This window comes from Lutra lutra, chromosome 18 (genome assembly GCF_902655055.1).
Source record: "Lutra lutra chromosome 18, mLutLut1.2, whole genome shotgun sequence".
NCBI lineage: Eukaryota > Metazoa > Chordata > Mammalia > Carnivora > Mustelidae > Lutra > Lutra lutra.
This window is the reverse complement of record NC_062295.1, coordinates 19,657,190-19,684,964: the sequence shown is the minus strand read 5'-3', so window position 1 is coordinate 19,684,964 and position 27,775 is coordinate 19,657,190. Positions and strand designations below refer to the sequence as shown.

Sequence of the window (27,775 nt, the reverse complement as noted above, 5' to 3'; positions counted from 1 at the left end):
AAAAACCACAAACCAAAAACCAAAATACTTAGCAATAAAGAATCACTACTTCAGTGAAAACATCAGTACCTAATATTTCATTATAGGAAAACTGTCCTACACACAATAAATAGTTCTTATTCTAGCATTTCTGAGAAGTCCTAAAAGTCGTTATATGCTATTATCAAAAACAGCTCAGTCAAGTACAAAAAGCCAGAAACACCTGAACTTGTTTCCTACCTCTATGACTTAACACCTGGTATGCTGCTCCCACCCCTCTCCCCCACCAAAAAAATACACTTAACTTCCCTAAGCATCTACTTTCTCAACCAGAAAGATAAAGGACCTACTTGGTGGGGATGATAGAAGGATAAAAACAGATTACCTAACTGCATCTTTTGGTGTTCTAAGAATACAGCAGGAGCTCAAGACTAAGTAGCTTTCATCGCTTTACAAATCCATTCGTTTTACCCATTGAAACTTCAAGTGAAGTCTGTTAACATCATAAAATATGAAGGACCATTTCCTTACCCTCATAATTTTACTATCCAAGGTAGATTTTAATTGTTGATTCAAACTTAATGTGGCTATTCTTTTACATTTATTGAAAATAAAAATCACTAATAGTTAAAATTATTTCCAACCGATATTGGCCAATATTAAGTTAAATGTTAAGTTAAATCAGCAAATATAACTTTATAAATTCAGTTATATGTTCACCTAAAATTAAACTTAAAATTCACTTCGAATAGATTCATTCACAGACTTTGGCCAGCAAATTGTTCAAATAAAATGTCAATACAGCTGATCCCTCAACATGGGGGTTGGGGCACCTACCAGTATAGCCAACCATCCCCATATAACTTTAACTCCCCCAAAACTTAACTACTAACAGCCTACAACTGATGAGAAGCTTTACCGATAACAGAGAGAGTCAACTAATACATATTTTTATGCTGTTTTATTGTATACTGTATTCTTATAGTAAAAGCTAGAAAAAAGAAAATATTAAAACTCATACTTACAAAGTCACAGTTAACACATTTACAGAACTGTTTTGTAGTTACAGAGAAATTCATATGTAAGTGTACTGCACAGTTCAGACATCTACTGCTCAAAGGTCAACTGCATATAAAGAAAAGACCAAGGTCAAAGAAAATGACAGAGAAAGAAGCTCTAAGAATCAGTCCTGCTGAAACAGTATTAAGCTGGCAAGAACTATTCCAATCAATTATTTCAGAACTCCGCAGTCTAGTCAAACAACCGCAATAACACAGAGTGCTTAACGAAGAAAGAGGCTGGAAAACTTTGCTGAATTTCTGCCTTTCGTGTAGGAGCACCACTCCCCCATCTACCAGCACGGAGGCAAAAACCCGTACGTGCGGCAGCTTACGTTCCTGCTGAAGCTTACTGGTGCCAGGGTGGACAAGAGGGACGTAATCTCTCCCCAAACACGGCGTTATGTGTTTTGATCACCTGGCAGAGAACTGTGGGCAGTTCAGAGACCAGCCACTATTTCTATTACGTTGGGTTAAAGTGGCTTCCTGGGCAACATCTGTCCAGGAAATTTAGGACTTTTTTTCCCCTTTCTTTGCCGGATCCACGCATTCAAGGAACGATCAGGTCACTGCCTGACCACAAAGTGGTCAGAGGCTTCGGTGACCACACACAAAGAGCAAAGGGGAAGTAGTTCTTCCCAGTAAACACTGTAAATGTAAATGGCTTAAATGCATCAATCAAGACACAGACTGCCAAAACTGATTTTAAAATATGATCCCATAATATGCTCCTTATATGGAATTTATTATAGACCCAAAGACACAAAGAGTTTAAAAATAAACATGAAAAAATATCTTTCATGCAAAGAGTAACCAAAAGAGCAACCAAAAGAGAACTGGCATCTCAATGCTAACAGCGAACAAAATGCATTTTAAGCCAAAACAGTGTGACAAAAGACAGACACTGGATATTGACGAAAGGATTAATTCAACAAGAAAATAACGATTATAAGCAAGCAAAAAGCCCCAAAATACAAATGCAAACAATGAGAACTGAAAGGAGAAACAGACAGTTGAAGAATAATACTTGGAGGTTCAAAAGGCCCACTCTCAGCAATGGCTGGGGCATCCAGACAGAAGATCAACAAGGAAATCAAAGACCCGAATACTATAAATCATCTAGATATAACAGATATGTACACAACATCCCACCCAACAGAAGCAAAACACACACTCTTCTCAAGTATACATAGAACATTCTAGAGGATAGACTATATGTTAAGCAACAAAACAATTCTCAAGAAATTTAAATTCACTGAAACCTACAAGGTATTTTCTCCTACCACAATGGAATGAAACTAGAAATAACAGAAGAAAAATTGGAAAAATTACCAACAAGAATCCACTTTTAAATAAAAAATAATTCAAAGAATAAATCACAGGGAAAATTAGAAAACAACTTGAGGCTAATGAAAATGAAAATACAAACGTTACCAAAACATTAGGATGCAACAAAAGCAGTACTCAGAAAATAATTTATAGCTATGAATGTCTACATTAAAAATGAAGAACGATCTCAAATCAACAGTCTAACTTTAAAGCAACTAGAAAAAGAGCAAACTAAGCCCAGAGCCAGCATAAAAAAGGACATAATAAAAACTAAAGAAAGTTTAACAGAGAATAGAAAAATAAGAATCAAGGAAACTAAAAATTAGGTTTTTTTAAATTAACAAATCCTTACCTAGACTATGAAAACAGCAGACAAAGTGTGATTAAATAAGATCAGAAATGAAAAGTAAGGACATGACAATAGTTCCCCAGCCTGCATATCCTCATTGCTTTCTGCTCTTTCAATTACCTGGGGTGAACCATGGTCCAAAAGCAGGTGATCCTCCTTCTGACTTATCAGAGGATAAATAATAGCTAATGCTACATCATTACACCGATGTCATTCACCTTACTTCGTCTCATCACACAGGCATTTTTTTAAAGATTTTATTTAGTTATTTGACAGACAGAGATCACAAGTAGGCAGAGAGGCAGGCAGAGAGAGAGAGAAGAAGGGAAGCAGACTCCCTGCTGAGCACAGAGCCCGATGTGGGGCTCGATCCCAGGACCCTGAGACCATGACCTGAGCCGAAGGCAGAGGCTTAACCCACTGAGCCACCCAGGCGCCCCTCACACAGGCATTTTATCATTTCACGTCATCACAAGACAAAGGGTGAGCATAGTACAATAATATATTCTGAAAGTCCACATTCTCATACCTTTCATTAGCGTAAATTGCTGTAATTGCCTTATTTTGCATTTAGTGTTGTTAATCTCTTACTGGGTCTGATTTATGAACTAGGAATATCTCAGCTCGGTATGTATGAGAAAAAACACACCATATGCAGGGTTGGGAATTACCTGCAATTTCAGGCAGCCACGGGAGGTCTAGGAATGCATCCCCATGGATAAGAAGGGACAAAGAACTACTGTACTACCGTTCTCCCGGAATATAAAAGAACTGTAAGAGAACACTATGAATGATTATACGTTTACAAACTAAATAATCTAAATGAAGGGGACAAATGAGTAGAAACAGAAATTACCAAAACTATCTCAAGAAGAAAAAAACCTCAACATGCCTGCCGCAGGAACATCGATAATCAAAAACTTCCAAACAAAGAAAAGCTTGGCCTAGATGGCTTCACTGGTGAATTCTACCAAATATTTTAAAAACAACATTGGAGGTGGTTCAAGATGGCCGTGTGGGGAGATCTGAACTCACCTCCTCCCACAGACACAAAAAATATCCATCTACATAAAAAGTCACCCCTGAAAAAGATCCCAAAACTGGCTGAATAGCTCCTCCACAACAAAGGATAAAAGGGCTACATCAAGACCTGAAGGCTTGGCAGAGTCTCCTCAAAAATCCGACCTTGAGCATGACAAAATACAATCAGGAAGGCTCTAACAGAGTTTCTCTGTGAGAAACGAGGCATTTGTGATCCACATCAAGCACCTCAACTCTTGAGACCTCCACCAGAGATAAGCCCCCCAAATGTCCTTTGAAACCAATGAGGCTTACTTATATCCAAGAAGACCATAGGGGTTGTAGGGAACAGAGAATTCACTATTAAAGGGCTCACACAAGGACTCACTGGCCCTGGGGGCCAGCACAAGAGGGGCAGTTTGAAAAGCTCCTAGAGCACAACTGAAGATTCACTTGCTAATAGTAAAGCACCTGCCAGAGGAGCAGGAGCCTGTTAGAACTCCCTTTAGGGACAGAGGCAGTGACAGGCACCATTTTTGCACAGTCCTCATACCTTGCTAGCACCAATTCCCACAGGAGCCATATTTGCATTCTCCTCCCTCTAACCTGCTACCATTTGTAAGTGCACTCTGCTCCCACGTGACCCTCACCACCCTGCCAAAGACAGCGGTTGTGCACAGTCCACACAGGATATGCCCTTTAATGCCTTGCCTTCATGGTCAGGAAGGATTGTGCTTCTGGCCTCGATGGGTCTGAAACTATCAGAGACACAGTTCTTAGCACTGTACCACCCACAGGGCAGTGCAGACACTGCAGAACAAAACATAGCTTCAGTCTCTATACGCAGAGGTCTATTTACTTGTACTGAAGCTTCGGCCTAAAGAGAATGACTCACAATTACCACTCACAAAGAGGCTGCAAATGTGCTCTCAGAGAATGTAGGCCAGTGGATGCCACCTTTGCATTCTCCCTCAGCCTTGCTACAGCTTGCCAGTATCTCCCACAAGAGCTCATACTCTCTAGCAGCCCTGATTTGGCAACTGTCACCAAGGGGACACATCCAGATTGCCTGGTCTGGATGGAGTACAGCATGATTTGTGAATGCCATCCCACTGGACTGTATATCTCTCTGATAAATTAAAAGCTGCTGCCTACAGGTCTAGCTTCTAATTAGCCGGAAACTAGTGGAAGAATGAGATCCCTTCCTCTGCAATACTCTCAGATCTTGGCACTTCCTCAACAGCTGGACCCAGGAAGAATAAATCAGGCTGCCTAGACAATTACAAAGACCAAAGAGAAAGACAAGCGCTAGAGCAGGTGTGTTTAAAGGATAAGGTTCATCTCCTACACAAGGTCACTCCTTGCCTGGAAGAGACACCTGTTTTGCTTAACAACCAGACACAAACATGGAGAGTCAGGCAACGGGAGGATACACAGGAATATGTTCCAAACAGAAGAACACGATAAAAAACCAGAGGAAAACATTAGTGAAATGGAGGTAAGTAATTTACGTGATTTAGAGTCCAAAATAATGATCATAATGATGCTCACTGAACTGAGAAAAATTAATTAACACAGCAAAAACTTCAGCGAGAGACAGAAAATATAAGAAAATACCAAAGCCCCAAATCTGAAGAATACAATAAGCAAACTGAAAACTACAGCAGACGGGTTCAACAGCAGACTAGATGAAGCTGAAGAAGCAATCCATGATCTGGAAGACAAGGCAGAAATAAAAAACAAAAAATCTTTGTTTTGTTCACGAAAACAGAACAAAAAATTAAAATGGGAAGCTAGCTAGCTTAAGGGACCTATACAACATTAGGTAGAATAACATTCACATTTCTTGCTTTCCAGAAAGAAAAGAGAGAAAGGGCCAGAACATTTATATTAAGAAATAGCTAGGGGCACCTGGGTGGCTCAGTGGGTTGGGCCTCTGCCTTCGGCTCGGGTCATGATCCCGGGGTCCTGGGATTGAGCCCCGAGTCAGGCTCTCTGCTCAGCAGGGAGCCTGGTTCCCCCTCTCTTTCTGCCTGTCTCTCTGCCTACTTGTGATCTCTCCCTCTCCAAGAAATAAATACAAATCTTAAAAAAACAAAAGAAAAAAGAAAAAAAAAGAAACAGCTAAAAACTTCCCAACCTGTGGAAGAAAACAAATACCCAGATCCAGAAAGCCCAGAGTTTCAAAAGATTAAATCCAACAGAGACCCACACCACAACACATTACAATTAAAATGTCCAGAGAGAAACCACACAACAGAGAATACTAAAAGCAGTAAAAACAACAATCTGTTATATACAAGGGAACCTCCATAAGACTATTATCACATTTCTCGCAGAATCTTTGCATACCAAAAGGGAGATCCATAGTATACTCAAAGCACTGATGGGGAAAAACTTCCAAAAGGAATATTCTCCCCACTTTCTGGAACACTGAAAATAAATAAAATAAAATGGAAAAAAAAAAAAGAGGAATATTTTCCCCACAAAGTTACCATTCAGAACTGAAGGGCAAGGGGTTTTCTAGTTGGCTCAGTCAATAGAGCAAGTGACTTTTTTTTGGTAATATTTTATTTATTTATTTGACAGAGAGACACAGTGAGAGAGGGAGCACAAGCAGGGGGAGTGGGAGAGGGAGAAGCAGGCTTCCTGTGGAGCAGGAAGCCCAATGTGGGGCTCAATCCCAGGACCCTGGGATCATGACCCCAGCTGAAGGCAGGCGCTTAACGACTAAGCCACCCAGGTGCCCCAGAGCAAGTGACTTTTGATCTCAGGATTGTAAGTTCGAGCCCCACAGTGGGTGTGGCAATTACTTAAAGATATAAAATCTCTTTTAAAAAGTTTACTTTCAGAATTGAAGGAGAGGTAAAAGGCTGTCCTGACAAACAAAAGCTGAGGAGTTCATCACAACTAAAAGAGCCAGCTCTACAAGAATAGGTAAAGGCACTTCTTCAAGTCAAAAAAAACACTGTGAGAAAAAGACCTATGAGGAGCAGCACCTGGGTAGCTCAGTTGGTTATAAGCTCATCTGCCTTTGACTCAGGTCATTACCTCGGGTTCTAGGACCGAGCTCCATGCCAGGGGCTCTGCTTCTCCCTCTCCCACTGCCCCGGCCCCTGATTTGTGCGCTCTCTTTCTCAAATAAATAAAAAAAAAATCTTTTTTTTTTTTTAAGATTTTATTTATTCATTTGTCAGAGAGAGCGAGGGAGAGAGAGCGAGCACAGGCAGACAGAATGGCAGGCAGAGGCAGAGGGAAAGCAGGTTCCCCGACGAGCAAGGAGCCCGATGCGGGACTCGATCCCAGGACGCTGGGATCATGACCTGAGCCGAAGGCAGCTGCTTAACCAACTGAGCCACCCAGGCGTCCCCCTTTTTTTTTTTTTTAAAGGAAAAAAAGTGTGACAGTAAAAAAATGTCTCATAAAGGTACATACAAGATAAGATAGTGGATATTCCAGTGGATTTTGAAATGGTTAGGCATTAAAAAACAGCATTGTCAGTACGTGTTCCCTTCTGTTTTATTCGTTCCCTTCTGTTTTAAAGGAGGCATTCTGGAAATTGAGAAACTTAATTTGAAAGCACATCTGTGTGTACCACAGAAAGCAAGATTTATTTTGAATAATAATATTTAAAAGGACTTTGTAACATCAGCGTTAACCAGTTCATTAGTTTAAATCCAACTTTGTACATAAGAGGCATTCACAAAAATTTATCAACTGAATATTAAATGGATGCATACACTTTTTTTTAAATTTCAGATGTTTTTTATTCAAAGAAATAAAACAGAAAAAGCTAACAATCTGATCAAATGTACAGTTCAAAAATGTCTTTTGGCGTTTAACAACAAGTCCTAGGAAGGAAAACTACAGAGTTATCTTGAATTGGATAAATAAGTTACCACTGGCAAGTTTGTGGCACTAGTAAAACAAAAATAAAAAAGTAACTCTCTTGATCATATAGATATCTCTATGAAAATCTTTTCTTCCAATCTGTACAAAAGGTCTTTCTTCATAAATTAATTTTTTTTATAATGTAATGGCTGTCTACTATGTGATGTTTAACTGATTTTTTTTATTTTTTATTTTTTATTTTATGTACAGAGGTTATGTTTCCCAAATCTTACCCAGACGAGTATGGCACTTAATTCAGACATATCTAGCAGCAGATTTCCCCTCCCCTCTAACCGAGCTATCAGATTTCTGTCTTAACTAATGCAAAAATATCAAGTAGTGAGAGACCCAGGTTTATAAATGTACTAGGTCCAAGGAGGGCGCTGCATTCGCTCTGGACTTTCACAAAGCAGTAATATTCCAGGGAGCATAGAACCAATAATACCACAACTTTAAAAAAGGAAACAAGGGCGCCTGGGTGGCTCAGTGGGTTAGGCCGCTGCCTTCGGCTCAGGTCATGATCTCAGGGTCCTGGGATCGAGCCCCACATCGGGCTCTCTGCTCAGCAGGGAGCCTGCTTCCTCCTCTCTCTCTACCTGCCTCTCTGCCTGCTTGTGATCTCTCTCTGTCAAATAAATAAATAAAATCTTTAAAAAATAAAAAAATAAAAAAGGAAACAAAAACAAAACACATTTCTCTTAGGACTATGTACTCTTCACTAGAATCTACACTTCTCAGAGCAGCAAGGACTTCTGAAACTATGAAATGTCACTGACATCTATAATCAAATACAAGCATAAAATTTAAGAACTAAAAAATACTGGAAAGAAAAAACTGCTTAGCCCTAGCTCCTGAGCTAGGAGGATTTGGTCTGTGGAAACAGGGAGGGCCAGCAACCTGTCCCAGCACAAAAGAAAACAGACTCTGAGGTAGATAACTGATCACACACAGTTGTCCAGAGAAGTACACAGTTTTGGAAGACAACTTAATTTACCACTGCTTTTCAAACGTATGCAATTGTCTTAATAAAAGAGCTTCAATAACAGTGAATTATCTTCTAAGTACTACAGAAGAAATAACTGTGTATTGATGAATCAGGAATTTCACAGTTTCAAAATTGGTTTCTCTTTACACTTAACACTTGTAGTGATGATGTAAAGTGTGGCACTGCTTGGATCCAAATCTTCCTTCTTGCTTTTTTGTTTGTTGGTGTGTGTCCATACATGAATTAAAATTATAAAACCTAAATGCAAAGGTACAAAAAAGGCACATTCTCCTAACCGCAAACTGGTCCGGCAAAAATAAAGAGCACAGAAGATATGACGCTGAGAGAAGGTGGAGCTACTGGTTACTGGCCCTTCGGTCTTTGGTGAAGTTACCTTTAAAAGTGCCAAGTAATTTTGATTTCTCAAATTTATGTAATAGAGAGAGCTAGGAGCCAATCATTTTGCTTCTATTCCTACCTCAGCTTATGTTTGAAGATAAAATCCTTACTTTTAGCTTTTGCCATTTAGTTGCAATAGCAACGTTTTCCGGTTTGCCAGATCTCAGGTGTAGTTCTCAGTCTAAAGCACTAGCATTAGTATAAAGGAAGGACAAAACATCCGGTGACTCCCGCCCCACCCCCCTCCCCACCCCCAACCCCAACGCTACCTACACTAAATTTAGAACATGGAGTTAGTTTTTTTTTTTTCCCTGAAAAAAAGGCAAAAAAGATTTTACATTGCATCATACAGCAGATACCCTAAATCGGTCAAACTATCAGAGGAAACTGTTGGCGAACAGCCTTACAAACAAGTTACCCTATTAAAAGTTCCTCAGTCAAAAAATGTGTTTCACACAAAACAGTTTTCCCTTCTTGCATTTCACTACCTTACACATTATGTGAAAAATCATTAAAAACACCTACTACATATTTAAAAAAGCCAAAATTCCAGCAACTTTTATGGACTACCTTTTAAAAGCCCTATGCTGCTGTTTTACAAGGCATAACAGACCAGCTCATTTGGTCAAAGCGTTCTACATCATTAGTTTGAACTAACTTTTACTGAAACAGCTACAGCATCAAAGGAGGTAAGGCAAATTGGAATTCATAGAGAAGGGGAAGACACTTCACACTACGTTGAAAGAAAAACGGAAAAGCTAAGAAGAGAGACGCGGAGGGCAACACTGGATACAGCGACACTCACACTCGCAAGCACGGAACACCATGGGGGAAGTCGGACTACTTAAACGTCAGAGCCCACTGCATACAGCTGAAGGAAACGCAAATAAACACAAAATGGACAAAACCCACAAAAATCTGGTCATGCACTTGGATAAGTCTTCATGGTCTTTGTGCATACCCAGAAAATTGAAGTTTTCTTTTTCTTTTCTTTTTTCTTACTTTTTTATCTTTTTTCTTTTTGTTTTGCATCGTAACATTTGAAAAAAATCTTTTTTTGTGTGTGTTTGTTTGTTTATTTGTTTTACTAAAATAAACCTGTTCAGGGAAACAGCTACTAGACGAATTTAAGGGTTTTATGCACCTTATAGAACTTAGAGCAAAAATAGTTGTAGTTGATTTCATTATAAAGAACGTTTTCAAGAACCTGTGCAAAACTGTCAATAATTTCCTAAAGCACAATTGATCAGAAAAATCCATGATTGTTCAGCCTTCACACCCTTCTTCATGTAAGAACGCCCTTCTGTACATCTCACAGTTACTTACTAGGTTGAAAGGAATATGGTGAATGGTCATTAGACGTCTCGACAGCCACCTGCTGCTGTCCACCTGCTTCCTCAACGGGAAAGGCTCTGGTCTGCACGTGTGTGTACTGTGGCAAATAAGCCCCTTGCACAGCGGATGTCGCAGGCATGTATGTTCCGGTGCTGCCTAGTGACAGATGACTCATCTGCTGGGCCAGAGGGCTGATCATAGACGCGGGCTGTAGTGACATGGTGTGCTCCATCCAGGGAGTTAACACAGCCCCGGGGTGCTGTAGGATATAGGGTTGAGGTTGCATCCAAGAAGGACTTTGCACCTTGATAGCAGAGCAGCCCCGATACCTGTTCTCTCTTGTTTCCTTTGCCACCTGGTAGGCAGATACAGGAGATGCAATATAGGATGTAAGAGAAGTTTGAGTGATCATTCGGTTTGTAGCAATACTGTATGGTGAAGGATAAAATCCGTTCTGTAGAGCAGCTGTGGTTGGGTCATAAGTAAGTGTCATTCCAGCCTCTCCTCCTGGATGCCATGGTCTTCCATTAGGGATGTATTTGTTTGGGTTCTGCCTCTTCTTCTGTCCTCTGTCCGCAAACTTACACAACAAAGGTTCTGTAGGAGCAGAAACTCCAGGTGGTGTCTTAATGAATTTTCCATTAAAATGACCAATGACGGCTTCACACTTCTCTGTTGATTCCATCCCAGCAAAGCCAACACCTCAACTGGTGCCACTGGAATCCCGCAGTATCCTTGTAGAAATAACCTGTCCAAATGGTTTGAGCATATTTTCAAGTTCTTGCTCATCCATGGACAGTGGCAGATTAGAAATGTACAGGTTAGTAGGATCTTGTTCCTGTTGCTTTGCCATTTGAGCTTGAACCCCACTAGCCTTCAAGGCAGACACAGCTTTCTGGGCTGCTGCAGGACTGTCAAAGTCGACAAAACCATAACCTTTGCATTTGTTTGTTGTCTTATCCAAAATTGCCTGCGTGGAGACGATCTTCCCATATGGCTGACACAGCTTCACCAGGTCCTGGTCTGTGCTGTTGGGAGGCAGCCCTCGGATACAGAGGTTCGTTTTGCTCAGCTGGTCCCATCCTGAGTTGCTACTGCTGCTGCTGTCGTTATTACTGCTGGTGGTGCTGGGGCTGGGAGGGGCCCTGGGGTGCGCTGGGACCAGAGACTGCTGCTTGCGAGAGGGCGTCCTGCGGTTGCTGCTGCCCCCGGGGTTGCCGCTGCTGCTGGGGAAGATCATCGCGGCGGGCGCGGGCGGTGGGCGCGGGTGCAGGGCAGCCTCGCTTCGAGGGGGAGTGTGCAGGAGGGGCCGGCCTGCGCGGCGGTGCTCTGGGAACTCCCTCTCGGGAGTTCTGCTGCAGCTCGGGGCTGACTTCTCCTCCGCCCCCGACCTCCGGACTCGCCTACAAGTGCGGTGCGACGGTGGCGGCGGCGGGCGAGACTCGGGCAGCTCGGGCGGCCGCCGCCCTGCGTGCCATGGACAAGAGCTCGCGCAAGGAGCTGGCGGCGCCTCGGGCCTTCCCCGCGACAGCGGAGGAGCAGCGCCGCCGCGTCCCCACTTACCGCCGCGTCCCCACCTACCGCGTCCTCAACCACCGCCTCGAGCTGCATACACTTTTCTTAAATGTCAGTTTTAATGAAAATAAACAGCAGATACCACCTTAAAAAAAAAAAAAAAGCCAGTATACTAACTAAAAAGCAGAAGTAGTAAAAACTGTAATAATAGTTGAGATACAAAATTTTAAAATCTAACATGTTACATTAAAACCATAAAATGGGGGGAAAAAGAGTAAAAACGCTGAGCTTTAGAATGTATTCAAATTGAACTATCATTATGTTGAAAGTAGAAAATTAACTTGCTATCCTTAAGTAGAGAGTCATCAAACCAAAAGGGAAGAAAACAAGAGAAGGAATAGAGAGGAACCACAAAAACAGAGAGAAACAACAAAACGGCAGTAAGTACATACCTACTAATAACTAGTTTAAATGTAAAAAAACGAAATACTTTGAAAGACAACAAAGTGCCTGAATAGATTCCAAACAACAAGACCCAGGGCACTCAGGGCAGCCCGGGCAGCCGCGCGGGGGGAGGGGCTCAGTTGGCTAAGCATCAGATTTCCTGGTTTCAGCTCAGGTCAGGATCTCAGGGTACTGGGATCAAGCCCTGCGTCAGGCTCTGGGCTGGGGGTGGGGTATTCTGCTGGGGATTCTCTCCCTCCTTCTCTGTCCCTTTCCCTGCTTTCTCTCCCTCTTTCTAAAATAAATAAATAAATCTTTAACAACAACAACAATAAGACCCATCTATAGGCTGCCTAAGGGAGACTCACTTCAGATGTGAGGACACACACCAAATGAAAGCCCAGAAATGGAAAAGGATGCAAACTGAAAATAAAACAATGAAGAAGGGTGCTTCATGCAAATGAAAAAAAAAAAAAAAAAAAAAAGCTGGGATAGCTATTACTTCTATCAGACAAAACAGACTTTAAACAAAGACTGCGGGGCGCCTGGGTGGCTCAGTGGGTTAAGCCTCTGCCTTCGGCTCAGGTCATGATCCCAGGTCTGGGTTCGAGCCCCACATCCGGCTTTCTGCTCAGCGGGGAGCCTGCTTCCTCCTCTCTCTCTGCCTGCCTCTCTGCTTACTTGTGATTTCTCTCGTCAAATAAATAAATAAAATCTTTAAAAAAAAAAAAAACAAAGACTGCACGAAAAGACAAAGTTAGGTATTACAGAAGGATAAAGGAGTCAACCCAGCAAGAAGAAATATTTACAAAATTTGTAAATATTCACGAACCAACACAGGAACACCTAAATATAGAGAGCAAATAATACCATTATCTAAATGGAAAAACTGAGGGGCACCTGGGTGGCTCAGTCAGTTAAGCAGCTGCCTTTGGCTCAAGTCATGATCCCAGGTTTCTGGGATAGAGCCCAGCATGGGGCTTCCTGCTCGGCAGGGAGTCTGCTTCTCCCTCTCTCTCTGCTCCCTCCCTGCCCTCGTTCAGGCTCTCCTATCAGTCTCATTCACGAGCTCTCTCTCAAATTAATAAAATCTATTTGATAAAAAGAAAAATAAACAAATAAGTGGAAAAATTATAGCAATGCAATAGTGGGAGACTTTAATGCCCCACTTACATCAATGGATAGATCATCCAGTCAAAAAATCAATAAGGAAACAGTGGCTTTCACACATCAGTTCACAAAAACTTGTTAACATATACAGAAAATTCCATCCAACAGAAGAATATAGTTTGTCTGAAAAGATAAAACTCACAAAACTTTAGCCAGACTTACCAACAAAAACAGAGGGCTCCAATAAAGCCAGAAATGAAAGAGGACTTATAACGGATACCAAGGATATAAAAAGGATCATTAGAGACCACTGTGAACAACTACACACCAACAAACTGGACATCCTATAAGAAATACATAAATTCCTAAAAACATAAAATCTTCCAAGACTGAGTCAAGAAGAAACAGAAAATCTGAACGGACTAATTATGGGTAAGGAGATTGAATTAGTAATCAAAAACGTCCTAACAAACCAAAGTCCAGGCAGGGCCAGACAACTTCACTGGTGAATTCTAGCAAACATTCCAAGATTTAATATCTACCCTTCTCACACATTTCCCAAAAAACTGAAAAGGAGGGAACATTTCCAAACTCATTTTTAATACCAGAACTAGACAAGGACACCACACAAACAAAAAGAAAATTCCCAGCCGATATCCCTGGTGAAGACAGATGTAAAAATCCTCAATAAGGGCACCTGTGTGGCTCAGTTGGTTGAGCGACTGCCTTCAGCTCAGGTCATGATCCTGGAGTCCAGGGATCGAGTCCCACATCAGGCTCCCAGCTCCACAGGGAGTCTGCTTCTCCCTCTCACCTTCTCCTCGCTCATGCTCTCTCTCACTGTATCTCTCTCTCTCAAATAAATAAATAAAATGTTAAAAAAAAATCTCAGTAAATTATTAGCAAAACAAATTTAACAACACGTTAAAAGAATCATACACCACGATTAAGTGGGATTTTTATTCCAGGGATGCAAAGATTGTTCAACATTCCCAAAACAATGAGAGACACCGTTATTAGCAAAATGATAAAAATATTATGATCTTCTCAATAGATGCAGATAAATATTTGACAAATTCAACATCCATTCATAAGAACTTTTAACAAAGTGTGTACAGAGGGAACACAGTTGCACATGATAAAGGCCATATATATGACAAGCCCAGTTAACATCATACTCAACAGCAAAAAGCTGATTTTTTTAACATGAGGAATACAGAGTGACTACATGGCTCAGTCGATAAAGTGTCCAACTCCTAATTTGGGCTCAAGTGATAATCTTGGAGTCATGAGCTGGAGCCCTATGTTTGGCTCTGTGCTTGGCTGAGAGTCTGCTTGAAATTCTCTTCCTCTCTCTCTGCCCCTCCCCCAGCTCGTGCTCTCACTCTCTAAAATAAATAAATACATCTTTTTAAAAGAAGGGGGTACCTGGGTGGCTCAGTGAGTTAAGCGTCTGCCTCCAGCTCAGGTCATGGTCTCGGGGTCTTAGGATCGAACCCTTCATCAGGCTCTCTACTCAGTGTAGAGGTGTTTTAATGATTTTTCACATAATGTGTAAGGTAGTGAAATGCAAGAAGGGAAAAATGTTTTGTGTGAAACACATTTTTTGACTGAGGAACTTTTAATAGGGTAACTTGTTTGTAAGGCTGTTCGCCAACAGTTTCCTCTGATAGTTTGACCGATTTAGGGTATCTGCTGTATGATGCAATGTAAAATCTTTTTTGCCTTTTTTTCAGGGAAAAAAAAAAAAACTAACTCCATGTTCTAAATTTAGTGTAGGTAGCGTTGGGGTTGGGGGTGGGGAGGGGGGTGGGGCGGGAGTCACCGGATGTTTTGTCCTTCCTTTATACTAATGCTGGTGCTTTAGACTGAGAACTACACCTGAGATCTGGCAAACCGGAAAACGTTGCTATTGCAACTAAATGGCAAAAGCTAAAAGTAAGGATTTTATCTTCAAACATAAGCTGAGGTAGGAATAGAAGCAAAATGATTGGCTCCTAGCTCTCTCTATTACATAAATTTGAGAAATCAAAATTACTTGGCACTTTTAAAGGTAACTTCACCAAAGACCGAAGGGCCAGTAACCAGTAGCTCCACCTTCTCTCAGCGTCATATCTTCTGTGCTCTTTATTTTTGCCGGACCAGTTTGCGGTTAGGAGAATGTGCCTTTTTTGTACCTTTGCATTTAGGTTTTATAATTTTAATTCATGTATGGACACACACCAACAAACAAAAAAGCAAGAAGGAAGATTTGGATCCAAGCAGTGCCACACTTTACATCATCACTACAAGTGTTAAGTGTAAAGAGAAACCAATTTTGAAACTGTGAAATTCCTGATTCATCAATACACAGTTATTTCTTCTGTAGTACTTAGAAGATAATTCACTGTTATTGAAGCTCTTTTATTAAGACAATTGCATACGTTTGAAAAGCAGTGGTAAATTAAGTTGTCTTCCAAAACTGTGTACTTCTCTGGACAACTGTGTGTGATCAGTTATCTACCTCAGAGTCTGTTTTCTTTTGTGCTGGGACAGGTTGCTGGCCCTCCCTGTTTCCACAGACCAAATCCTCCTAGCTCAGGAGCTAGGGCTAAGCAGTTTTTTCTTTCCAGTATTTTTTAGTTCTTAAATTTTATGCTTGTATTTGATTATAGATGTCAGTGACATTTCATAGTTTCAGAAGTCCTTGCTGCTCTGAGAAGTGTAGATTCTAGTGAAGAGTACATAGTCCTAAGAGAAATGTGTTTTGTTTTTGTTTTTGTTTCCTTTTTTATTTTTTTATTTTTTAAAGATTTTATTTATTTATTTGACAGAGAGAGATCACAAGCAGGCAGAGAGGCAGGTAGAGAGAGAGGAGGAAGCAGGCTCCCTGCTGAGCAGAGAGCCCGATGTGGGGCTCGATCCCAGGACCCTGAGATCATGACCTGAGCCGAAGGCAGCGGCCTAACCCACTGAGCCACCCAGGCGCCCTTGTTTCCTTTTTTAAAGTTGTGGTATTATTGGTTCTATGCTCCCTGGAATATTACTGCTTTGTGAAAGTCCAGAGCGAATGCAGCGCCCTCCTTGGACCTAGTACATTTATAAACCTGGGTCTCTCACTACTTGATATTTTTGCATTAGTTAAGACAGAAATCTGATAGCTCGGTTAGAGGGGAGGGGAAATCTGCTGCTAGATATGTCTGAATTAAGTGCCATACTCGTCTGGGTAAGATTTGGGAAACATAACCTCTGTACATAAAATAAAAAATAAAAAATAAAAAAAATCAGTTAAACATCACATAGTAGACAGCCATTACATTATAAAAAAAATTAATTTATGAAGAAAGACCTTTTGTACAGATTGGAAGAAAAGATTTTCATAGAGATATCTATATGATCAAGAGAGTTACTTTTTATTTTTGTTTTACTAGTGCCACAAACTTGCCAGTGGTAACTTATTTATCCAATTCAAGATAACTCTGTAGTTTTCCTTCCTAGGACTTGTTGTTAAACGCCAAAGACATTTTTGAACTGTACATTTGATCAGATTGTTAGCTTTTTCTGTTTTATTTCTTTGAATAAAAAACATCTGAAATTTAAAAAAAAGTGTATGCATCCATTTAATATTCAGTTGATAAATTTTTGTGAATGCCTCTTATGTACAAAGTTGGATTTAAACTAATGAACTGGTTAACGCTGATGTTACAAAGTCCTTTTAAATATTATTATTCAAAATAAATCTTGCTTTCTGTGGTACACACAGATGTGCTTTCAAATTAAGTTTCTCAATTTCCAGAATGCCTCCTTTAAAACAGAAGGGAACGAATAAAACAGAAGGGAACACGTACTGACAATGCTGTTTTTTAATGCCTAACCATTTCAAAATCCACTGGAATATCCACTATCTTATCTTGTATGTACCTTTATGAGACATTTTTTTACTGTCACACTTTTTTTCCTTTAAAAAAAAAAAAAAGGGGGACGCCTGGGTGGCTCAGTTGGTTAAGCAGCTGCCTTCGGCTCAGGTCATGATCCCAGCGTCTTGGGATCGAGTCCCGCATCGGGCTCCTTGCTCGTCGGGGAACCTGCTTTCCCTCTGCCTCTGCCTGCCATTCTGTCTGCCTGTGCTCGCTCTCTCTCCCTCGCTCTCTCTGACAAATGAATAAATAAAATCTTAAAAAAAAAAAAAGATTTTTTTTTTTATTTATTTGAGAAAGAGAGCGCACAAATCAGGGGCCGGGGCAGTGGGAGAGGGAGAAGCAGAGCCCCTGGCATGGAGCTCGGTCCTAGAACCCGAGGTAATGACCTGAGTCAAAGGCAGATGAGCTTATAACCAACTGAGCTACCCAGGTGCTGCTCCTCATAGGTCTTTTTCTCACAGTGTTTTTTTTTGACTTGAAGAAGTGCCTTTACCTATTCTTGTAGAGCTGGCTCTTTTAGTTGTGATGAACTCCTCAGCTTTTGTTTGTCAGGACAGCCTTTTACCTCTCCTTCAATTCTGAAAGTAAACTTTTTAAAAGAGATTTTATATCTTTAAGTAATTGCCACACCCACTGTGGGGCTCGAACTTACAATCCTGAGATCAAAAGTCACTTGCTCTGGGGCACCTGGGTGGCTTAGTCGTTAAGCGCCTGCCTTCAGCTGGGGTCATGATCCCAGGGTCCTGGGATTGAGCCCCGCATTGGGCTTCCTGCTCCACAGGAAGCCTGCTTCTCCCTCTCCCACTCCCCCTGCTTGTGCTCCCTCTCTCACTGTGTCTCTCTGTCAAATAAATAAATAAAATATTACCAAAAAAAGTCACTTGCTCTATTGACTGAGCCAACTAGAAAACCCCTTGCCCTTCAGTTCTGAATGGTAACTTTGTGGGGAAAATATTCCTTTTTTTTTTTTTTCCATTTTATTTTATTTATTTTCAGTGTTCCAGAAAGTGGGGAGAATATTCCTTTTGGAAGTTTTTCCCCATCAGTGCTTTGAGTATACTATGCATCTCCCTTTTGGTATGCAAAGATTCTGCGAGAAATGTGATAATAGTCTTATGGAGGTTCCCTTGTATATAACAGATTGTTGTTTTTACTGCTTTTAGTATTCTCTGTTGTGTGGTTTCTCTCTGGACATTTTAATTGTAATGTGTTGTGGTGTGGGTCTCTGTTGGATTTAATCTTTTGAAACTCTGGGCTTTCTGGATCTGGGTATTTGTTTTCTTCCACAGGTTGGGAAGTTTTTAGCTGTTTCTTTTTTTTTCTTTTTTCTTTTGTTTTTTTAAGATTTGTATTTATTTCTTGGAGAGGGAGAGATCACAAGTAGGCAGAGAGACAGGCAGAAAGAGAGGGGGAACCAGGCTCCCTGCTGAGCAGAGAGCCTGACGAGGGGCTCAATCCCAGGACCCCGGGATCATGACCCGAGCCGAAGGCAGAGGCCCAACCCACTGAGCCACCCAGGTGCCCCTAGCTATTTCTTAATATAAATGTTCTGGCCCTTTCTCTCTTTTCTTTCTGGAAAGCAAGAAATGTGAATGTTATTCTACCTAATGTTGTATAGGTCCCTTAAGCTAGCTAGCTTCCCATTTTAATTTTTTTGTTCTGTTTTCGTGAACAAAACAAAGATTTTTTGTTTTTTATTTCTGCCTTGTCTTCCAGATCATGGATTGCTTCTTCAGCTTCATCTAGTCTGCTGTTGAACCCGTCTGCTGTAGTTTTCAGTTTGCTTATTGTATTCTTCAGATTTGGGGCTTTGGTATTTTCTTATATTTTCTGTCTCTCGCTGAAGTTTTTGCTGTGTTAATTAATTTTTCTCAGTTCAGTGAGCATCATTATGATCATTATTTTGGACTCTAAATCACGTAAATTACTTACCTCCATTTCACTAATGTTTTCCTCTGGTTTTTTATCGTGTTCTTCTGTTTGGAACATATTCCTGTGTATCCTCCCGTTGCCTGACTCTCCATGTTTGTGTCTGGTTGTTAAGCAAAACAGGTGTCTCTTCCAGGCAAGGAGTGACCTTGTGTAGGAGATGAACCTTATCCTTTAAACACACCTGCTCTAGCGCTTGTCTTTCTCTTTGGTCTTTGTAATTGTCTAGGCAGCCTGATTTATTCTTCCTGGGTCCAGTTGTTGAGGAAGTGCCAAGATCTGAGAGTATTGCAGAGGAAGGGATCTCATTCTTCCACTAGTTTCCGGCTAATTAGAAGCTAGACCTGTAGGCAGCAGCTTTTAATTTATCAGAGAGATATACAGTCCAGTGGGATGGCATTCACAAATCATGCTGTACTCCATCCAGACCAGGCAATCTGGATGTGTCCCCTTGGTGACAGTTGCCAAATCAGGGCTGCTAGAGAGTATGAGCTCTTGTGGGAGATACTGGCAAGCTGTAGCAAGGCTGAGGGAGAATGCAAAGGTGGCATCCACTGGCCTACATTCTCTGAGAGCACATTTGCAGCCTCTTTGTGAGTGGTAATTGTGAGTCATTCTCTTTAGGCCGAAGCTTCAGTACAAGTAAATAGACCTCTGCGTATAGAGACTGAAGCTATGTTTTGTTCTGCTGTGTCTGCACTGCCCTGTGGGTGGTACAGTGCTAAGAACTGTGTCTCTGATAGTTTCAGACCCATCGAGGCCAGAAGCACAATCCTTCCTGACCATGAAGGCAAGGCATTAAAGGGCATATCCTGTGTGGACTGTGCACAACCGCTGTCTTTGGCAGGGTGGTGAGGGTCACGTGGGAGCAGAGTGCACTTACAAATGGTAGCAGGTTAGAGGGAGGAGAATGCAAATATGGCTCCTGTGGGAATTGGTGCTAGCAAGGTATGAGGACTGTGCAAAAATGGTGCCTGTCACTGCCTCTGTCCCTAAAGGGAGTTCTAACAGGCTCCTGCTCCTCTGGCAGGTGCTTTACTATTAGCAAGTGAATCTTCAGTTGTGCTCTAGGAGCTTTTCCAACTGCCCCTTTTGTGCTGGCCCCCAGGGCCAGTGAGTCCTTGTGTGAGCCCTTTAATAGTGAATTCTCTGTTCCCTACAACCCCTGTGGTCTTCTTGGATATAAGTAAGCCTCATTGGTTTCAAAGGACATTTGGGGGGCTTATCTCTGGTGGAGGTCTCAAGAGTTGAGGTGCTTGATGTTGGATCACAAATGCCTCGTTTCTCACAGAGAAACTCTGTTAGAGCCTTCCTGATTGTATTTTGTCATGCTCAAGGTCGGATTTTTGAGGAGACTCTGCCAAGCCTTCAGGTCTTGATGTAGCCCTTTTATCCTTTGTTGTGGAGGAGCTATTCAGCCAGTTTTGGGATCTTTTTCAGGGGTGACTTTTTATGTAGATGGATATTTTTTGTGTCTGTGGGAGGAGGTGAGTTCAGATCTCCCCACACGGCCATCTTGAACCACCTCCAATGTTGTTTTTAAAATATTTGGTAGAATTCACCAGTGAAGCCATCTAGGCCAAGCTTTTCTTTGTTTGGAAGTTTTTGATTATCGATGTTCCTGTGGCAGGCATGTTGAGGTTTTTTTCTTCTTGAGATAGTTTTGGTAATTTCTGTTTCTACTCATTTGTCCCCTTCATTTAGATTATTTAGTTTGTAAACGTATAATCATTCATAGTGTTCTCTTACAGTTCTTTTATATTCCGGGAGAACGGTAGTACAGTAGTTCTTTGTCCCTTCTTATCCATGGGGATGCATTCCTAGACCTCCCGTGGCTGCCTGAAATTGCAGATAATTCCCAACCCTGCATATAGTGTGTTTTTTCTCATACATACCAAGCTGAGATATTCCTAGTTTATAAATTAGACCCAGTAAGAGATTAACAACACTAAATGCAAAATAAGGCAATTACAGCAATTTACTCTAATGAAAGGTATGAGAATGTGGGCTTTCAGAATATATTATTGTACTATGCTCACCCTTTGTCTTGTGATGACGTGAAATGATAAAATGCCTGTGTGAGGGGCGCCTGGGTGGCTCAGTGGGTTAAGCCTCTGCCTTCGGCTCAGGTCATGGTCTCAGGGTCCTGGGATCGAGCCCCACATCGGGCTCTGTGCTCAGCAGGGAGCCTGCTTCCCTTCCTCTCTCTCTCTCTGCCTGCCTCTCTGCCTACTTGTGATCTCTGTCTGTCAAATAACTAAATAAAATCTTTAAAAAAAAAATGCCTGTGTGATGAGACGAAGTAAGGTGAATGACATCGGTGTAATGATGTAGCATTAGCTATTATTTATCTTCTGATAAGTCAGAAGGAGGATCACCTACTTTTGGACCATGGTTCACCCCAGGTAATTGAAACAGCAGAAAGCAATGAGGATATGGAGGCTGGGGAACTATTGTAATGTCCTTACTTTTCATTTCTGATCTTATTTAATCACACTTTGTCTGCTGTTTTCATAGTCTAGGTAAGGATTTGTTAATTTAAAAAGACCTAATTTTTAGTTTGCTTGATTCTATTTTTCTATTCTCTGTTAACCTTTGCTTTAGTTTTTATTATGTCCTTTTTTATGCTGGCTCTGGGCTTAGTTTGCTCTTTTTCTAGTTGCTTTAAAGTTAGACTGTTGATTTGAGATCGTTCTTCATTTTTAATGTAGACATTCATAGCTATAAATTATTTTCTGAGTACTGCTTTTGTTGCATCCTAATGTTTTCGGTAACGTTTGTATTTTCATTTTCATTAGCCTCAAGTTGTTTTCTAATTTTCCCTGTGATTTATTCTTTGAATTATTTTTTATTTAAAAGTGGATTCTTGTTGGTAATTTTTCCAATTTTTCTTCTGTTATTTCTAGTTTCATTCCATTGTGGTTGGAGAAATACCTTGTAGGTTTCAGTGAATTTAAATTTCTTGAGGATTGTTTTGTTGCTTAACATATAGTCTATCCTCTAGAATGTTCTATGTATACTTGAGAAGAGTGTGTGTTTTGCTTCTGTTGGGTGGGATGTTGTGTACATATCTGTTATATCTAGATGATTTATAGTATTCGGGTCTTTGATTTCCTTGTTGATCTTCTGTCTGGATGCCCCAGCCATTGCTGAGAGTGGGCCTTTTGAACCTCCAAGTATTATTCTTCAACTGTCTGTTTCTCCTTTCAGTTCTCGTTGTTTGCATTTGTATTTTGGGGCTTTTTGCTTGCTTATAATCGTTATTTTCTTGTTGAATTAATCCTTTCATCAATATCCAGTGTCTGTCTTTTGTCACACTGTTTTGGCTTAAAATGCATTTTGTTCGCTGTTAGCATTGAGATGCCAGTTCTCTTTTGGTTACTCTTTTGGTTACTCTTTGCATGAAAGATATTTTTTCATGTTTATTTTTAAACTCTTTGTGTCTTTGGATCTATAATAAATTCCATATAAGGAGCATATTATGGGATCATATTTTAAAATCAGTTTTGGCAGTCTGTGTCTTAATTGATGCATTTAAGCCATTTACATTTACAGTGTTTACTGGGAAGAACTACTTCCCCTTTGCTCTTTGTGTGTGGTCACCGAAGCCTCTGACCACTTTGTGGTCAGGCAGTGACCTGATCGTTCCTTGAATGCGTGGATCCGGCAAAGAAAGGGTAAAAAAAGTCCTAAATTTCCTGGACAGATGTTGCCCAGGAATCAACTTTAACCCAACGTAATAGAAATAGTGGCTGGTCTCTGAACTGCCCACAGTTCTCTGCCAGGTGATCAAAACACATAACGCCGTGTTTGGGGAGAGATTACGTCCCTCTTGTCCACCCTGGCACCAGTAAGCTTCAGCAGGAACGTAAGCTGCCGCACGTACGGGTTTTTGCCTCCGTGCTGGTAGATGGGGGAGTGGTGCTCCTACACGAAAGGCAGAAATTCAGCAAAGTTTTCCAGCCTCTTTCTTCGTTAAGCACTCTGTGTTATTGCGGTTGTTTGACTAGACTGCGGAGTTCTGAAATAATTGATTGGAATAGTTCTTGCCAGCTTAATACTGTTTCAGCAGGACTGATTCTTAGAGCTTCTTTCTCTGTCATTTTCTTTGACCTTGGTCTTTTCTTTATATGCAGTTGACCTTTGAGCACTAGATGTCTGAACTGTGCAGTACACTTACATATGAATTTCTCTGTAACTACAGTACAGTTCTGTAAATGTGTTAACTGTGACTTTGTAAGTATGAGTTTTAATATTTTCTTTTTTCTAGCTTTTACTATAAGAATACAGTATACAATAAAACAGCATAAAAATATGTATTAGTTGACTCTCTCTGTTATCGGTAAAGCTTCTCATCAGTTGTAGGCTGTTAGTAGTTAAGTTTTGGGGGAGTTAAAGTTATATGGGGATGGTTAGCTATACTGGTAGGTGCCCCAACCCCCATGTTGAGGGATCAGCTGTATTGACATTTTATTTGAACAATTTGCTGGCCAAAGTCTGTGAATGAATCTATTCGAAGTGAATTTTAAGTTTAATTTTAGGTGAACATATAACTGAATTTATAAAGTTATATTTGCTGATTTAACTTAACATTTAACTTAATATTGGCCAATATCGGTTGGAAATAATTTTAACTATTAGTGATTTTTATTTTAAATAAATGTAAAAGAATAGCCACATTAAGTTTGAATCAACAATTAAAATCTACTGTGGATAGTAAAATTATGAGGGTAAGGAAATGGTCCTTCATATTTTATGATGTTAACAGACTTCATTTGAAGTTTCAATGGGTAAAACGAATGGATTTGTAAAGTGATGAAAGCTACTTAGTCTTGAGCTCCTGCTGTATTCTTAGAACACCAAAAGATGCAGTTAGGTAATCTGTTTTTATCCTTCTATCATCCCCACCAAGTAGGTCTTTTCTCTTTCTGGTTGAGAAAGTAGATGCTTAGGGAAGTTAAGTGTATTTTTTTGGTGGGGGAGAGGGGTGGGAGCAGCATACCAGGTGTTAAGTCATAGAGGTAGGAAACAAGTTCAGGTGTTTCTGGCTTTTTGTACTTGACTGAGCTGTTTTTGATAATAGCATATAACGACTTTTAGGACTTCTCAGAAATGCTAGAATGAGAACTATTTATTGTGTGTAGGACAGTTTTCCTATAATGAAATATTAGGGACTGATGTTTTCACTGAAGTAGTGATTCTTTATTGCTAAGTATTTTGGTTTTTGGTTTGTGGTTTTTGGTGTTTTGTTTTGTTTTTACACAGTTGACTTTTGAACAACATAGGTTTGAACTGCATAGGTACATTTCTATACTGTTTTTTTCCCCAATACAGATCCTGGAAAAATGTTTAGAGATTGGCAACAATTTAAAAAAAAAAATTTGTTCTCAAACCACGAGCCTAGAATTATTGAAAAAGCTAAGCAAAGATACGACATACCTTGAGAAAGGTCTGTCATGAATGCATAAAGTATACATAGATACCCATCTATTTTATCGTTTGCTACCATAAAATATTCACAGATCTATTACAAAAAGTTAAAATCTGTCAAAACTTGTGTATACAAATACTTACAGACCATACTTGGTGCCATTTGCAGGCAAGAGAAATGTAAAGAAACATAAAAAGGGAGTATTAAGTCATAACTGCATAAAATGAACTGTGGTCCAAGAGAGTACTATTGTAGTAATTTCCTAATGCCCTCGTGTTGCTACTGTGGTGAACTCAAGTGTTGTATCTACTTAACTTAAAACAGCGGGTGACATTAATCATCTCTGCGTGATCAGTTCATCTTTCCAGTGAATTGCAGTAACAAGTGATCTTTTGAGGTCCTCATGTGTTTTCCATTGTGTTTAGTGCAATGCTGTAAACTTTGAATAACACCATGGGACCCATAGGAAGTGCTCCCAAGAAGCAGAGAAGAGTCATCGTGTTACAAAAAATTCTTGAATTGCTTGATGTGTACTGTGGAATGAGGTCTGCAGCTGGGTTGCCCAGCACTTCAAAATAAATGATTCTAGCATAAGGGCCATTGTTTCTTAAAAAAGAAAAAAGGAAATTGCTGAAGTTGTCGTTGTAGTTAACACCAGCAGGCATGAAAACCTTTCACTTTTTGCAATTTTCGTATTGAAAATGCAGCTTTTATGAGGGTGTGTGATTGCTGTAAGGATGGTATACCAATATAGACTCTAATATGACTTAAGAAAAAGTGAAGTCATGACATCCTTAAGCAAAAGGAAGGTAAAGGCTCTGACGTTGGAGAATTTAATACCAGCAAAGGATGGTTTGATAATTTTAGAAAGTGATTTGCTTTAAAAAATGTCAAGACAATAGGAGAAGCAGCTTCTGTTGACCAAGAGTCAGCAAACAAGTTTCAGATGCATTAAAAACATCATTGAGGAAAACGGATATCCGCCTGAATAGGTTTGTTTTTTGTATTTTTTTTTAAGATTTTATTTATTTATTTGACAGAGAGAGATCACAAGTAGGCAGAGAAGCAGGCAGAGAGAGAGGAAGGGAAGCAGGCTTCCCGCTGAGCAGCGAGCCCGATGCGGGGACTCGATCCCAGGACTCTGGGATCATGACCTGAGCCGAAGGCAGCGGCTTAACCCACTGAGCCACCCAGGCGCCCTTTTGTATTTTTTTTTTAAGATTTTATTTATTTGACAGAGATCACAAGTAGGCAGAGAGGCAGGCAGAGAGAGAGGAGGAAGCAGGCTCCCGGCAGAGCAGAGGGCCCGATACTGGGCTTGATCCCACGACCCTGGGATCACGACTTGAGCAGAAGGCAGAGGCCTTAATCCACTGAGCCACCCAGGCACCCCCTGAACAAGTTTTGAATGCAGACAGAAATGCCAGCATACATATATACAATATTTATATTATATGTAAATTATCTATACAGGGGAAGGCAGGGGAAGGCTCAGGTGCAGTCCCCGAGGGCGATGCGGGGCGGGGCCAGGACAGAGGGGGGCGGGGATCCGCGCAGGGGGCGTCTCCGAGGGCCGACCCCACCAACTGGCCCCTCTGGGACTCTGGCGGCGCCCCAGAGCTGGGCTCCAGTGTGTGGCTTGGCCCAGTCCTGGGTCGGGACCCCCTGTGCCTGGCGCGTGGTGGCGGCAGGGGACGGGAGCACGCCATCAAGAGAACAGCGAGCCCTCCTGTTTCCAGCCCGGACCCGACCCAGCGCAATCGCAGCGGGGGGAATGGGCGCATTCCCCTACGGGGGTCTGGTTGGCCAGCTGCTGCTTCACCATGGTGACGGCAGCGGTTCCTAACTCTAACGGGTGGACTAGCGCCAGGCCGCGCCCCGCGGGGCGGACTCGGGCCTCTGCCGCGCCACACCTGGGCCACTCTGTGCAGAGCGGAGGACCCGCGGACCAGGCACCTCCACCGTCCTGCGCAACCGCCTGCCTGGTCTAGGCGCACGGCATCGGGAGGCGACAGAGGCGCGGCGCAGGCGGCGGCCAGTGATCCGCCAAACCAAGGTGCGGGCGGAGCTGTCCCCGCAGGGCTGACGGGGCAAGGAGGGCCAGGACAGTCTGGAGTCTCTGGAGGCTGGAAATACCCAAAGTCTCCGTGAGGTCCGTTCTCTGCACTGGTGGAAAGATCTGTGAAATGCATGGAGGATCCTCTCTCCTAGCTGGATGGATGCGTGTGACTGTACTTTTCACCTCAATGAAAAAGATACTATTGCATGGTAAGCGCATGCAGCCGGACTTTGTGTACTGCGATCCCACGTAGGGGGAAGTGGAGGGCTAGGTGCATTTTCTGGCGGCAGGCACCTGGGGGCAGTCAGGCAGGAGCATGCACTAGGGACCCCCCCAGGACAGCCAGCAGAGCACGGGAAGGAGGGCAAGGGCCCATGCCTGGCGTGGTAAGTTGCAGGGGTGAGTGGCTGGGACCGACACCAGTGGCCAGAGGACCTTGGCTGCTTGGAACTACTTGAGCAGCAGTGGCGTGCGGGAGCATGGGAGCGAGGGAGCGCGGGAGCGCGCGCGAGGTGGGGGGAAGGGAGGGGCGCGCAGGCACTGCCTGGAAAGGGCAGTTGGCTTTGGATTCTTAGCCTCGCGCAGGCAGGGGTTCTGTGACACTTGGCGGGGTAGTCCGACTGGACTGGACGCTTTCTCACCGCGGACCGGGGCAGTTGTATGACCGCCAGATGTTCTCCTGGGCTGGTGGTCTTTGCTGTGGCCTAGGCCATTCCCTAGGGGCCATGGACAGCAGCCAGACCTCTTTGACCAGAGACATCTCTGATACTGACAGACATGTGACTTTCCCTGGGGATGCCATGGATTTGGCTGATGTCATCTCATCCCAGACACAGATTAATAGACGCCTCCGTGAGATGGAAACACTGGAGGCTGAAGTGACTCATTGGAAGATGTGGTGCCCATTTTCCACCCAGGGACCAAATACCATTGACCCAGAAACAGTGTGCAAACTGAAGAGCCACATCAGGGACCTAGAGCAGAAGCGGATGCGGGAGATGGACAAACATCAGCTGGAAGTGGCGGTGTTGAAAAACACCCAC

At 41.9% G+C, this 27,775-nt stretch overlaps 1 protein-coding gene across 1 annotated transcript; it reads right to left on the bottom strand.

Moving 5' to 3' along the window:
- Window positions 1–10,063: 10,063 nt before the first annotated feature.
- LOC125090287 (RNA-binding motif, single-stranded-interacting protein 1-like) lies at window positions 10,064–11,644 on the bottom strand. The gene is given in 2 exon segments (XM_047712854.1): window positions 10,064–10,649; window positions 10,701–11,644. Coding segments are annotated over 2 exon segments (1,206 nt in total). The 5' UTR covers window positions 11,586–11,644; the 3' UTR covers window positions 10,064–10,328.
- Window positions 11,645–27,775: the final 16,131 nt, after the last annotated feature.